At 35.0% G+C, this 12,171-nt stretch overlaps 1 protein-coding gene across 3 annotated transcripts in view; it reads left to right on the top strand.

The window, feature by feature from the left end:
• SLC25A12 (solute carrier family 25 member 12) overlaps nt 1-12,171 on the top strand; it is a 164,348-nt gene that overhangs the window by 124,998 nt on the left and 27,179 nt on the right. For all 3 annotated transcript variants that reach the window (XM_024561595.4, XM_024561596.4, XM_024561598.4), the window contains 3 exons: nt 608-746; nt 1,425-1,518; nt 4,851-4,935. In XM_024561595.4, coding sequence (XP_024417363.1) covers nt 608-746; nt 1,425-1,518; nt 4,851-4,935 — 318 coding nt within the window. The remainder of the gene's footprint in view (nt 1-607; nt 747-1,424; nt 1,519-4,850; nt 4,936-12,171) is intronic.

The following is a 12,171-nucleotide window of genomic DNA, read 5'->3' as shown; positions in this document are numbered from 1 at the left end:
AGCATGAGAAACCCTTTTGAGCTATTCCATGAACAATATAATTTATGAATAAATCCTCTCTAGATTTTCTCCACATTTTTTGGAGTTTTTGGTAACTGTATCTTTCATAATACAGATGCAGAACTCAGCACTGACTGTTAAAAAATCTTAATTATAACAATCATCTTTAAAAAGACTAGAAAAGTTGATACTGTAAAAAAGTCTTTTTGAAAAAAGTGAATTTTAAAAATGCTCCTTATATAGTAGTATTGATGTTTGGATTATCCAGAACTAGCAGGAGTCCCATGGATGAGGGTCTTGAAAATCCTGTTTAAATAACTATTGTTTTTGATCTGTGATAATTATATTTGTTGTTTCTGACCTTATAGGTAGATGAACCATGAAGTCCAACTTCCAGATGTTGCTTTCTTCCTTAAAACCTAAATTACATAGACCTCCCTGAGGGCATGAAAGGCACTGAGTGTTTTAGTACAATGCTTATCTTGTGTTTGTGGACTGGTTGTTAATCATTTTAATAAAGAAGACTCCTTTGAATATTCTTTGAGAAAAGTGCAGTGTCCATAAACATGTATTTTGTTTTTTAACTTTTTGTGTTGTGATTTCCTAGGCAGCTGGAGGAAGTATCTCCCATCAGGTTAGCTTCTCCTACTTCAATGCGTTTAACTCCTTACTGAATAACATGGAGCTTGTTCGTAAGATATATAGCACTTTAGCTGGCACAAGGAAAGATGTTGAAGTCACAAAGGGTAAGATTTAAAATACATATATTGATTTGAATCTCAGCATTTTTACTTTTCTTTATCTAGGGCATGAGGTTGATCTAAGTTTACCACTCTGAAGTCAGATCTAGAAAGTGTGTTGCCATGTGTATGTGCTTCACTTGGGCCATAATGGTCTCCACAAATCCAGGTGGATTTAATGGGATGCTGAGGTCAGGAATGGAAAAGTGGCTTTGACAGTTTTGAAAAGAACCTTGGCCCAATCTGTCAAACAGGTCAGTGGCACTGTGGCAGCAGCTTGTTTGTTCTAGGAAGGAGTTGCCACAGAAGGAAGGGCAAGCCCGCTCCTTTTGCTGAATTGCAGTAGGATGTTTTAGGTGACTGGAAAACAGCCAGTTCTTTTATTTTGTACTCCGAAGACCAAAGCGAATAAATCAGATAAGAGGATTCTGAAGAGATTGTTTTATTTTTGAAGTTAATTTATCTTTACCTGTTTTTGCTGTTTCATTATCTTAACATCTCCTTTTGCTAGCTTTCAGAATTTCGTAGTTATACTTATGTAGTTGAACTTGGGTATTTAAATTCAGTTTTAGATTTTAAAAATAATTCAAAAATGCCTTGAGCTTGAAGATTATAGTTAGTTAAGTTAGAAATTTGTTGTATATTAAGAATCTTTTAAGATTTTAAAATATTTTTTTCTTCCAGAGGAATTTTCCCAGAGTGCAATACGCTATGGACAAGTCACTCCACTGGAAATTGATATCTTATACCAGCTTGCAGACTTATATAATGCTACAGGGTAACTATTCCCATAATTCTTCCTGATATTTATTAATGGGACAGTTCATTTAAGATGTAAGCAGTGGTGTGCTTTCAGTTTACTTTAACAATAGTTTATTCGGTGTATACATTTCAAGAAAGAGAGACAGTCAGATATGAGAAATGGGAGGAGGGAGAGATAGAGGAAGACAGACTAGAGGTAGGGGGAGATGGAGGGAGGTAAAAGGAGAGAAAACAAGAGGGGAAAAGGAGAGGAGGGGAAGAAAAAGGGAGGCAGAGATGGAAGGAGTGAGGTAAAAGAAGGAAGTAAGGGATTATTGAGGGGCATGACAGAGAGAAATGAGGGAAGGAAGAAAAATGAGATGAAGGGGACAGAAGTGAGAAGAAGTTAGAGAGATGGAAAAATTGGTTTAATCTGGACTCTCTGGAGGTGTTAGGAATTTAAAGAGATTTATGGAAATTTATGGAAATTTATAAAATAAACTGAGTTACATATTCAGGAATCATACAGTCTTTTGGGTTCATTGTGAATGGTCGTTTTGCTAAACAGTGTATACCATTTTGTGTTGGAGAGTATCATTTTCTTAAAATATGCCTGTGACATTATTATCATACTTACCATCACAGACAAGTTCAGATGTTTTATGCCTCTATTTTATGGATTAAAAAACTGCAGAGCACATAGAGAATATTTAATTTGCAGTCTTAGGCAAATCCAAAAGAAAAACTCTTATCTGTGGGTACCCAGCAGGACCTGTAAGAGAGAGAACTCATGATCTATTAAGTGATCAGATATTTTTTTTAGTTGCCTCTAGTAGTTAAATGGAGGAATATCTGAAAAAAAATGGGTTTTAACCCTAGAACGGAAGACTAATAGAAGTTGAGTGTACTTGGGTAATTCACTGCCTTCATGCTATATAATAAATTGGTGAGGTAGAGATGACACCAAATATATCAGGCCATGTCTCATTCATGTAGAAATCACATTTTTATCAAGGATTTTGAGCCTCCTGCACAATAATAAATACTTTTAAAAAGTGCTTTTCAAAATGATATGTGAAGTGACCTCTTAGCTTGTTCACAGAATGTACTTATTTTTAAGTAAATTTTTTTCTTTTTGTGAACAGTAGTGCATTCACATGGTTCAAAATTGAAAGAGTTGAAAAGAGCATGGCACATCCCAGAGCCAGTGCACCTGGTGGACAGCTTCAAACCACATGGATTACAACCCTACCACTTCCACAACTGACACACTCAAGGGATGGATTCAGTGGGCACCAAAGCCCCACTGAAGCAAGCCCTGCTCCACAGAGTAGGCTCCTGTACAGCAGCTCCTCTGCTATAGTTGCAGCTGGTCCTCACAACTGATTGGCCTGGGGGTGAGTCCCTCCCAGTGATGCCAACAAAAATCAAGGCTCAAACACAACAGAACAATGCACACAGTCCACACAGAGGTGTACCTCTCAGCTCAGATGACTGGGGAGGTTGCACAACTGGGCCCTATAGGAAACCTACTACACAAGGCCGCTCTACATAAGAACTACTACACAAGGCCACTCAAGTCCAGGAGATGTAGTGGCTCTACCTAATATATAGAAACAAACACAAGGAAGCAGCCAAAATGTGGAGACAAAGAAACAGGTCCCAAATGGAAGACCAGGAGAAATCTTCAGAAAAAAACTAAATGAAATGGAGACAAGCAAACTACCAGATACAGAGTTCAAAACTATGGATATAAGGACGCCCAAGGAACTTCAACAGCATGAAAGAGGACATAGAAACCATAAAAAAGAGCCAGTCAGAAAAGAAAGATACACTAACTGAAAAGAAGAATAATTTACAGGGAGTCAACAGTAGAGTGAGTGAAGCTGAGAACCAAATTTTTAGTGACTTGGAATATAAGGAAGCAAAAAAACACCCAATCAGAACAGCAAAAAGAAAAAAGAATTCCAAAATATAAAAATAGTGTAAGGAGCCTCTGGAACAACTTCAAGTGTACCAAGATTTGCATTATGGGGGTGCCAGAAGGGGAAGAGAGAGAGCAAGAAATTGAAAACCTATTTGAAAAAATAATAACAGAAAACTTCCCTTACCTGGTGAAGGAAATAGACATACAAGTCCAGGAAGTGCAGAGTCCCAAACAAGACGAACCCAAAGAGGCCCACACTAAGACGCACTGTAATTAAAATGATAAAAGCTATAAACAGAGAGAATCTTAAAAGCAGCAAGAGAAAAGTGGTCAGTTAACTACAAGGGAGCTCTTATAAGACCGTCAGCTGACTTCTCAACAGAAATTTGCAGACTAGAAGGGATTGGCAAGAAATATTCAAAGTCATGAAAGCAAGGACCTACAAACAAGATCACACAGAAAACCTATTATTTAGAATCGAAGGCCATATAAAGAGCTTCCCAGACAAGAAAAAAACTAAAGGAGTTCATCACCACTAAACCAGTATTAAATGAAACACTAAAGGTTCTTTTTTTAAAAAAAGAAGAAAAAAAGATAAAAAATATGAACAATAACATGGCAATAAATGCATGTCTATCACTAATTGAATCTAAAAATCAAAATAAATGAATAAGCAGAACAGAACAGACTCATAGATACTGAGAACATTTTGATGATTGCCGGATGGGTGGGACTTTGCAGGGATGGGCAAAAAAGGTGAAGGGATTCAGAAAAACAAATTGGTAGTTACATAATAGTGATGGGGATGTACAATACAGCATAGGGAATATAGTCAGTAATATTCTATTAACTATGTATGGTGTCAGGTGGGTATAAGATTTATTGGGATGATCACTCAGTAAGTTACATCAGTTCTAATCACTGGGCTGTATACCTGAAACTAATATAATGTATGTCAACTGTAATTGAAAAATAAAAATGACTAAAAATAAATAAAAGCATATCATAAAAAAGTCTCTTTTCTACCCTGTGCCTTTCCTTAAAGGCATCCAGTATTGATCAGTTTTTTGTCTATCCTTCTCAAGATACTTTGTACCTATGCATTAAGCATGTATACTGAGAATACATTCAGTATGTATGAACTATCAACATACATACTTTGCTTCTGGCAGAAATTATTTCTTTATTTTTAATATCTATCATTGGAGTCTTTTTATATTTGTATACTCCACATTATTTCTCTGCCATCTTTTGCTTTATGTTGGGGCAAGCAGGGTCTGAAGTTCTTTTTTTCTCACTGTGATCTGTGTGAATAGAAAAATACTATTTTTAAGCCATTGTTCTTTCATCCTCCTCCCTTTTTCTCCTGAAGAAAGATCATCTTAGTTTGAGGAGTTTGTTGGTGTCTAACAGTTCTTTCTTTCCCATATTTTTGCCTGAAGGCGCTTGACTTTGGCAGATATTGAGAGAATAGCACCGTTGGCTGAGGGGGCCTTACCTTACAACCTGGCAGAACTTCAGAGACAGGTAGGGGTCTTATAAATAGAATCACCTTAAAAAATGCTGAAATAGTATATACATGACAGCCTAGAGCTTCTGAATGATTAAATTTAAAAACTAGTTTCCAGGAAGAGACTTTACTTAGTTTAAAGATTACCTTTATAGAGAACTGTTACCCCTACTCTTAGGGTATTTTTATGGGGTAATTAGATTTTATGTTTGTGGTTTGTCTTTAGCCTATTAACATAAGGAAAATAAGAGTGCAGACATACATGGGCTTACCTTCCTTCCCCCTGGAATTAGTAGTCTTTTAATTTGTCTAGTCACATTTATTTATTGACGAGAGAGAGAGAGAGAGAGACATCAATTTTTCTTGTTCCACTTATCCACACAGGTCTGACCAGGGATCGAACCTGCAACCTTGGTACATTGGGATGACACTCTAACCAACTGAGCTACCAGGCCAGGGATGTCTAGTCACATAAAGATTAGTGTTAAGTTCAGTTTGTATTGTTAAAATGATGTTTATAGGATTTTTAAAATACAAAACCTTTTTCTAATAAAATAAAACATTTTCTAATAAAACATTTTTCACTGAGGTTGTACTTTATAGATTACAACAGTACCACAGGAAAGCTGTCTAATTAATGAAGTAGAAAGTAAACCTTGAGTGTAACATTTTTGATAAAATACTAGGGTTTTTTTTTCATATTAACGATGATTAAATCAATAGCTTCTGAGTCCTATAGTTAATACAGTCCCATTACTGATTTCAGAAATACTATCTTAGGAAAATAAATGCCCATGATATTATCTTGAAGAGTGTAGTGGAATATATACTTTTAAAATCTTGTTTTAAAACAAAACCGCTACCTCTATAGCCCTTGGAGGAAGCCTCAGTTGTAGTGGTGGTCACGTGGATTTATGTGGGGAATGAGGGTTAAGAGGACTATTGCTTGTCCTCCTGGTACTTCCCTGTGCTAAGAGACATGAGTCATATGTCCCGCATGATTCTTTAGGAGACTGTGGTGCCCTGTGAGGCTAGGAGATATGGGGAGGACATGGGGGCAAAGAAGACAGAAGACAAGGAATGAGAGAGTAAAAACGTTAAATGAGCGTGCCACAGGAAGAGCCCAGTCTACCTTTTCTTTACTGCTGCCACTCTGGTGGAATAGCCAGATGTGCTGGTGAAAGATCAAGGCATGTACGTGTAGTCACTTTGAGAAGTTTTGGTATTATCAATAAGTCTTATTTCTCCTTGAACTCCATGGAATGATGATTCTGTGTCTGAAATTAATTAGAATGTCCAGATCTAACTTTACATGATAAACAAGAACTTTTGTAGTCTGCAATGTAAATTGAAAATGGAAAATATTGCTTTTATGTCTATATTTTATGCTAATACTTTGTTTTCTTGGTGTGTAATAGAGCTTTCTACAGATTAAAATATATATGTAAAACATTGTAATTTAACTTCTTTCATAAAAAATTCCTATCTGCTGCTGTCAAAGTTAATTTCTAGTATAGTCCTTAGATCCTTTAAAAATAGGTGGATTTATTCCAGATTTATAATAAAATTTAATAATATTACTAAAAATTTGAGGCATTGAAATATTTAAATTAAGGAGCTCTTATTGAATTTAATTTTATATTTTGTAGTGTATGTTTATAAAATTTTGCTCTTAAAGTTTGAAAAATTGCATTTCAAAAGGAGCTCTTTTTCGGTGTTACATGTCTATAACTATAGCTTTCCCTGGGGGTGTCCTTATATTTATAATTGTGGGATATTTCACTTAGCTTATTAAACACAGTGTAATGAATTTAGAAGTGCCGACTCATTTCCTCCATCCTCAGCCTTTCTGCTGCTCTTACTTTTCATTTTACCTGACTGTCTTGCCCCTAGCACTTTTCCTACAAGTCGTAGATTACACAGCTGTTTTGGTAATCTTTGGCGGCCTAATTCTATCTCCCTCAGATTCCTTAGGAAGGTGATGTAATTGTGCTCTGAGTGTACGTTTTTTCGTGGGCAGACTTGAAGTTGATTTGCCTGCCTTCAGTGGCAGCGCTGATGCTTTCGTGCTGACATGATGGTCTCAAAGTTCCGGTCAGATACTTAGCACATGGTCACTGATAAAATTACCACTGCCTCCTTTTTCCCTGGGTCCTGATGGGCATCCAGAGTGGTGCTGCAGTGCCTGCTCTGCCTTTTCCCGAACCAGTAGGATGGCTCAGGGATTTTGGGATCTCCAGAGCCTTCAGAGAGATCCTGGGTATTCCTGCATTGTCCCCAAAGGAAGCACCTCAGAGCGTGCATTGTTTGTTTTTCCGTTCACATCTCAGCTAGATTGGGTAGTCTTATTGCTTAGGGTTAAGAATAGAGAAATAAGAATAAAGATTTCAAACCTATTTGCCCCTGTAAATTATTGAAAAACACCTCTTCAAAATAAGAATAGAAGTCATAATTTTTAGAGTTTTATAGACATAGATTTATGAAGATTGTGTAGGAGGGATTCAAATTAATATCCCTACTTACATACATTATAAAATCTGGACTTTGCTATTCTTGGGATCTGGTACATGTTTCTGTGGGCCTCAGTTTCTTCTTTAGTAAAATGAGTACCTTCAAATATTTTCAAGATTCCTTCAAACTCCTGCATTCTGCAAAAATAATGTGAATCCATAGATTTTAATTTTATTTTCAAAATTCTAAATGTATCCTCTTTTTTCCTTGTAGCATTAAAAACTTTATAAGGAATACAGGCTTGGACCCAAGTAGACTAATATAAAAATATGCCTAAATTCTTACAGCAGCCAAAGTAATAAACTTCCTACAATTTTCAGTGTAGAAAAGACTTTTTTCAGTTAACACATTTTAGATTTACATAGACTACAATTTCAATGACTTAGTTTTTTAAATTCTGTAGACCCTACAGAATTATAGTAATGCTAACCATAACTATTTTCATGTCACTTCCAGAAGACATTTTTGATTCTTTTATAATTTTTCCTGTATTACCAAACTAGGAATACATGAATCATTAACATTTCATATACAGAATGTTCTTCTATAGGAATCCACTTGACACTTAGGTATAAAATAGGAGGGCTGGCCTGTTTTGTTGTTATCTCAACCTATGAAGGTTGTCGTTAAAACACAGGTGCGTGATAGAGAATCTGTGAGTTCAGAAATAGGGAAGTTGGGAGAGGAGGAGGTTAAGAATTTGGGCATTGATTATTTAACATCCTTTCTCAATTTCCTCATTTATTAAATAGAATACTATCATCTGATAGGGTTATTGTGAAAATTACACAAGATAATGCAGTTACATTAGGCCTGGCACCTACTAAGCAAGCAATAGATGCTAACTGCTATTATTGTTGTAGTTGTTACTGTTGTGGACCAGAGGAAGCCTATGTGAGCACACTATGAGGTGGGCTCACACATACACGACACAACTCCTCATCCACCCTCCTCTACTTCTTTTCCTTAGGTGGAAGAGGATGGGAAGTGAGGAAAAATGATATCTTTATATTTTCTTCTTTATTGCCTGGATTGTTTTACTTTAAAAAATTTTTTGTTCTGGCTGAAATTAATGTTACATTTTAAAAAGTTAATTGATAGGGGAAAAAATCCCTACCTCACATCGTACATAAAAATCTGTTCCAGTTGAAATGTTCTAAATGTGAAAGATAAAAGATTATGGAAGATAACAGGAAATTATATTCATATTCTAGAATAAGGAGGGTTTTGATAGAAAATACTTGGCATAAAGATGAAGACTAATAAGTTGAACTTCGTAAAATTTAAGAACTTTTGGTCATTAAAACATATCACTAAAAGGATGAAAAGACCAGCTACACAAAAGGGAAAAATGGAGGATATTCAAATGGTATAAGAAAAAACAAAAGAAATAAATAAAAGGAAGAAAAGAAAGAATAAGAAGGTAAGAACAGAAAGAAAAGGAAGAAAAGTTTAGTATCACTAGTAAATGGAGAAAATATACTTTAAAACTGCAATTAGATGCTATTTTATCCTACCCAGATTGACCAAAATTATACTCTGATAATGTTAATTGTTCAGGGGGCGGAGAATGATAATAAACTGCTGGCACCACAACTTTAGAAGTGATTTGATACTGTCAACTACAGGTGAAGAGACACATACTCTGTGGCCTGACAGTTCTTTTTCTGGGTGTAATCCCTACCAGAAATGAGTGCATGTGTTGATTAAAAGACACATGCAAGAAGGTACATAGCAGTATTATATGCAATAGCAAAACACTGGAAACAGTTGTCCAATATCCACTAACAGTAGAATGGGTAAATATGTTGTGGTATCAAGATGACCAGTGAAAAAAGTGAGAATTTTCATTTGGGGAACGTGGTAGTTTGCAGAGAGAAGAGGATATGACATTTTTGGAGCGTGAATCACTTTGGAGGTTAAAACAGGTTAAAGATTAATTTTAGCCCTATGTGAGAGTGGGTAAACAAGCTTCATTTTCTTTACTGTATTATCAGCTAATGATATATGGGGGAAATGATCTGTAATGGACCTGCTTGGTACTTTTACTTGGTACATATTTTTTTTTAAAGTTTTTAAGAATAAATTCAAGCTGCAGACTACTCACACAAAGAACCTTTGGAATATAAGCTGGGCGGGGTTCAGCCGAAACGTTACTAGAATGATCTTGCTCTCTGTTTCATATATAGCATTCCATAGACACAGGACTCTGTCTTTTTTGTGTATTTTGCATTTTCATGGACCTCTTTGAACTTTGGATTCATGAGTAAAGACAAAGTGTTACAATCTACTTACTAGTTCCTTATTTGGGGACTTTTTACCTTTGTTACCTGTAATAGTTTTACATATAGTTTTGCATAATGGAAGTCTGCTCTCAAAATGAAGGAATTGGGTTTATATATTAGTTTTAGTTATTTATTTGCCACTAACCTCATTTAAATTATTAGATTTAAAGACTTTGAGAGAAAAGTATATATTGTTTAGCATTATACACACACACACAAAATTTATCTCCATTTGCTAGACTGGTCTTTGGGTTTTAATCTTGTTTTGAAAGGCCAAGAATATTGACTTCAAAACAGGTATAGTAAATTCATATATGTGATTTACAGACAGAATAATTTTGTTTTATTTTTCCTAGCCTTATTTTGCCATTCCAATCATGTATTTTAGTTGGTGTAAAATCTGGCCGTTTTTCCCCCCTCCTATGCTCAGTATAAAAGACCACAGCTTTACCTTCTTCTTCTATGCGTTAGTAGAGTGCTATCCGGAAAAGGCAGTTGTCTCTACTGGATTGGCATACTGCAGGGAGCGGCTTGGTGTGGGCAGGTTGCTTGACTTTTGACTGACATGATCTTGTCTTCTCCAGCTCTTATTTATAGGATGGGAACACATTTAACAACAACAGCAAAAGGAGGTGTCTTGTCCAAATGAGATCTCAAGTCATCGCCTATTAGATACATATGTTTAGGAGACAGTTTAAAAATCATTTAAGGGGTTCAACTCTTTTTTAAAAAAGATGTTCCACTCTTATTTTGCTTCGAAAAACAATCTTGTTAAAATCAACTTCATGATCATAATAATAACTTTAAGGGAAAGAGCGCTTTTTTCTTGGCCCATTTGCTCACGGTAGGCAATCTTCTTAGTGCTGAGTATTTTCTTTCAGCCTAAATGCCAAAAATTCCATACACAGTCATTAATAGGGATGACAGCTACAGTAGCAGTCTACTTATGAATATTCATAATGTGAAATCCATAGCATTAATTATATTCATTTACATACCTGAATACAAGTAAACCATAAGTTATAGTGTTAGCTGAGCCTTAAAAAAAATTTCTTAGTAACCATATAGTTTGTTTTTTTAAAATAAGTGCTATTTAATAAGGGTGGAGGCAACATTTCTTTCAAAAAGCTTTTGGGTATTTATGGTTAGAGATGTTTTTAGCTAAGGATTAAATCACAGTATAATCCTCTAGTTTTCATAGGGTTTTGTAGGGCTTATAAACTTTTTTTAAAGGAAGATAGTATAAAGAAAACATGTGGTTGAACACAGGAGAAATCTTTTATGTGAATAAGGGAATTAGTGGTTACTTGACTTTTGAGGTTATAGCCCTTTTATTCTATGAGTTTTTAATTTAACATATTCTTTTGAGAGGAAACATGATTGAAAATAATAATATATGAGAATGAGGTTTATTTTCACCGAGTTTTATGGTTGAAAATTCTGATTTTGGAAAAAAAAGTTTATGTGCATGTTTTTGGAAATTAAAAACATGTATGCTGTATGTTTAATAGGTAGCATAACAACCACATTGATTTTAAAATCGAAGTCAAAATGTTATAAATTGAATTTCTTCAAAATATGTGATATTAAATGCCCTCTTTACCTTGAAGCTACTGACTGCATTTGTCTTTAACTATTTTGTCTTTAAAACAGAGTATCAGAATTCACTGGTTAGCCTTACTGTATTTAGTCAACATTTAAAAAACTAATTGAAGCATATTCAGTTAATATAATACTTTAAAGTGATACTGAAAGGTTTTTGAATTAATAAATGAAAAATAAAATTTAAAAAATCATTTTATTCTCTTTAATAATTTCTATTTTGCATGTTTGAAATATATGTGTAATTTTATAATATTACTTAAACTTATAAATATAACTACACATGTAATTACATATAAACAAATAATTATATATAAATACACATATATATAATTAGTATAGTGGAACATGCATATAGCTTATAAATGAAATCATATATTGGGGTTAGGTGCTTAAAATCTTTGCCTGGCAGCAGTGTTCAATCAAAAACAGATGCTGGGGACTGTTGACTTAAAGAATGATGGAGAATGCAGTGGGGTGACCTTTGCTCTGCTTACTCTCCATCTTACAGTGAGACCTGTGGCAAGTCGCCTGTCCTGTCCGTAGTGTGGCCTTTTTACCCGTGTATGTACAGTGAACGGACTGACAGTGTGGTCTCCCTGTGGGGAGAAGTTGCTGAGTGTCTGCATCCTCCTTATGGTCTCACAAGGGAGTGTGTTTACGGAAGATTGAAAAACACAGGGCCCCTGTGGCTGCATTAGGCATAGGTCCTGAGTGCTTGGTAATGTACTTTTTAATAGCAAATCTCTAGACAGTCTAAACTTCGTATTACTATTATAGTAACAAACAAGACAAAAATTAATTATCTTTTTAGATGGCACATTTTTTGCTGTTCTGTGAATGACTCAAAATTAG

The sequence above is a fragment of the Desmodus rotundus genome, chromosome 2 (assembly GCF_022682495.2).
Source record: "Desmodus rotundus isolate HL8 chromosome 2, HLdesRot8A.1, whole genome shotgun sequence".
Classification (NCBI taxonomy): Eukaryota; Metazoa; Chordata; class Mammalia; order Chiroptera; family Phyllostomidae; genus Desmodus; species Desmodus rotundus.
Note: the sequence above shows the minus strand (reverse complement) of the source record. Positions and strands in the feature narration are given on the sequence as shown.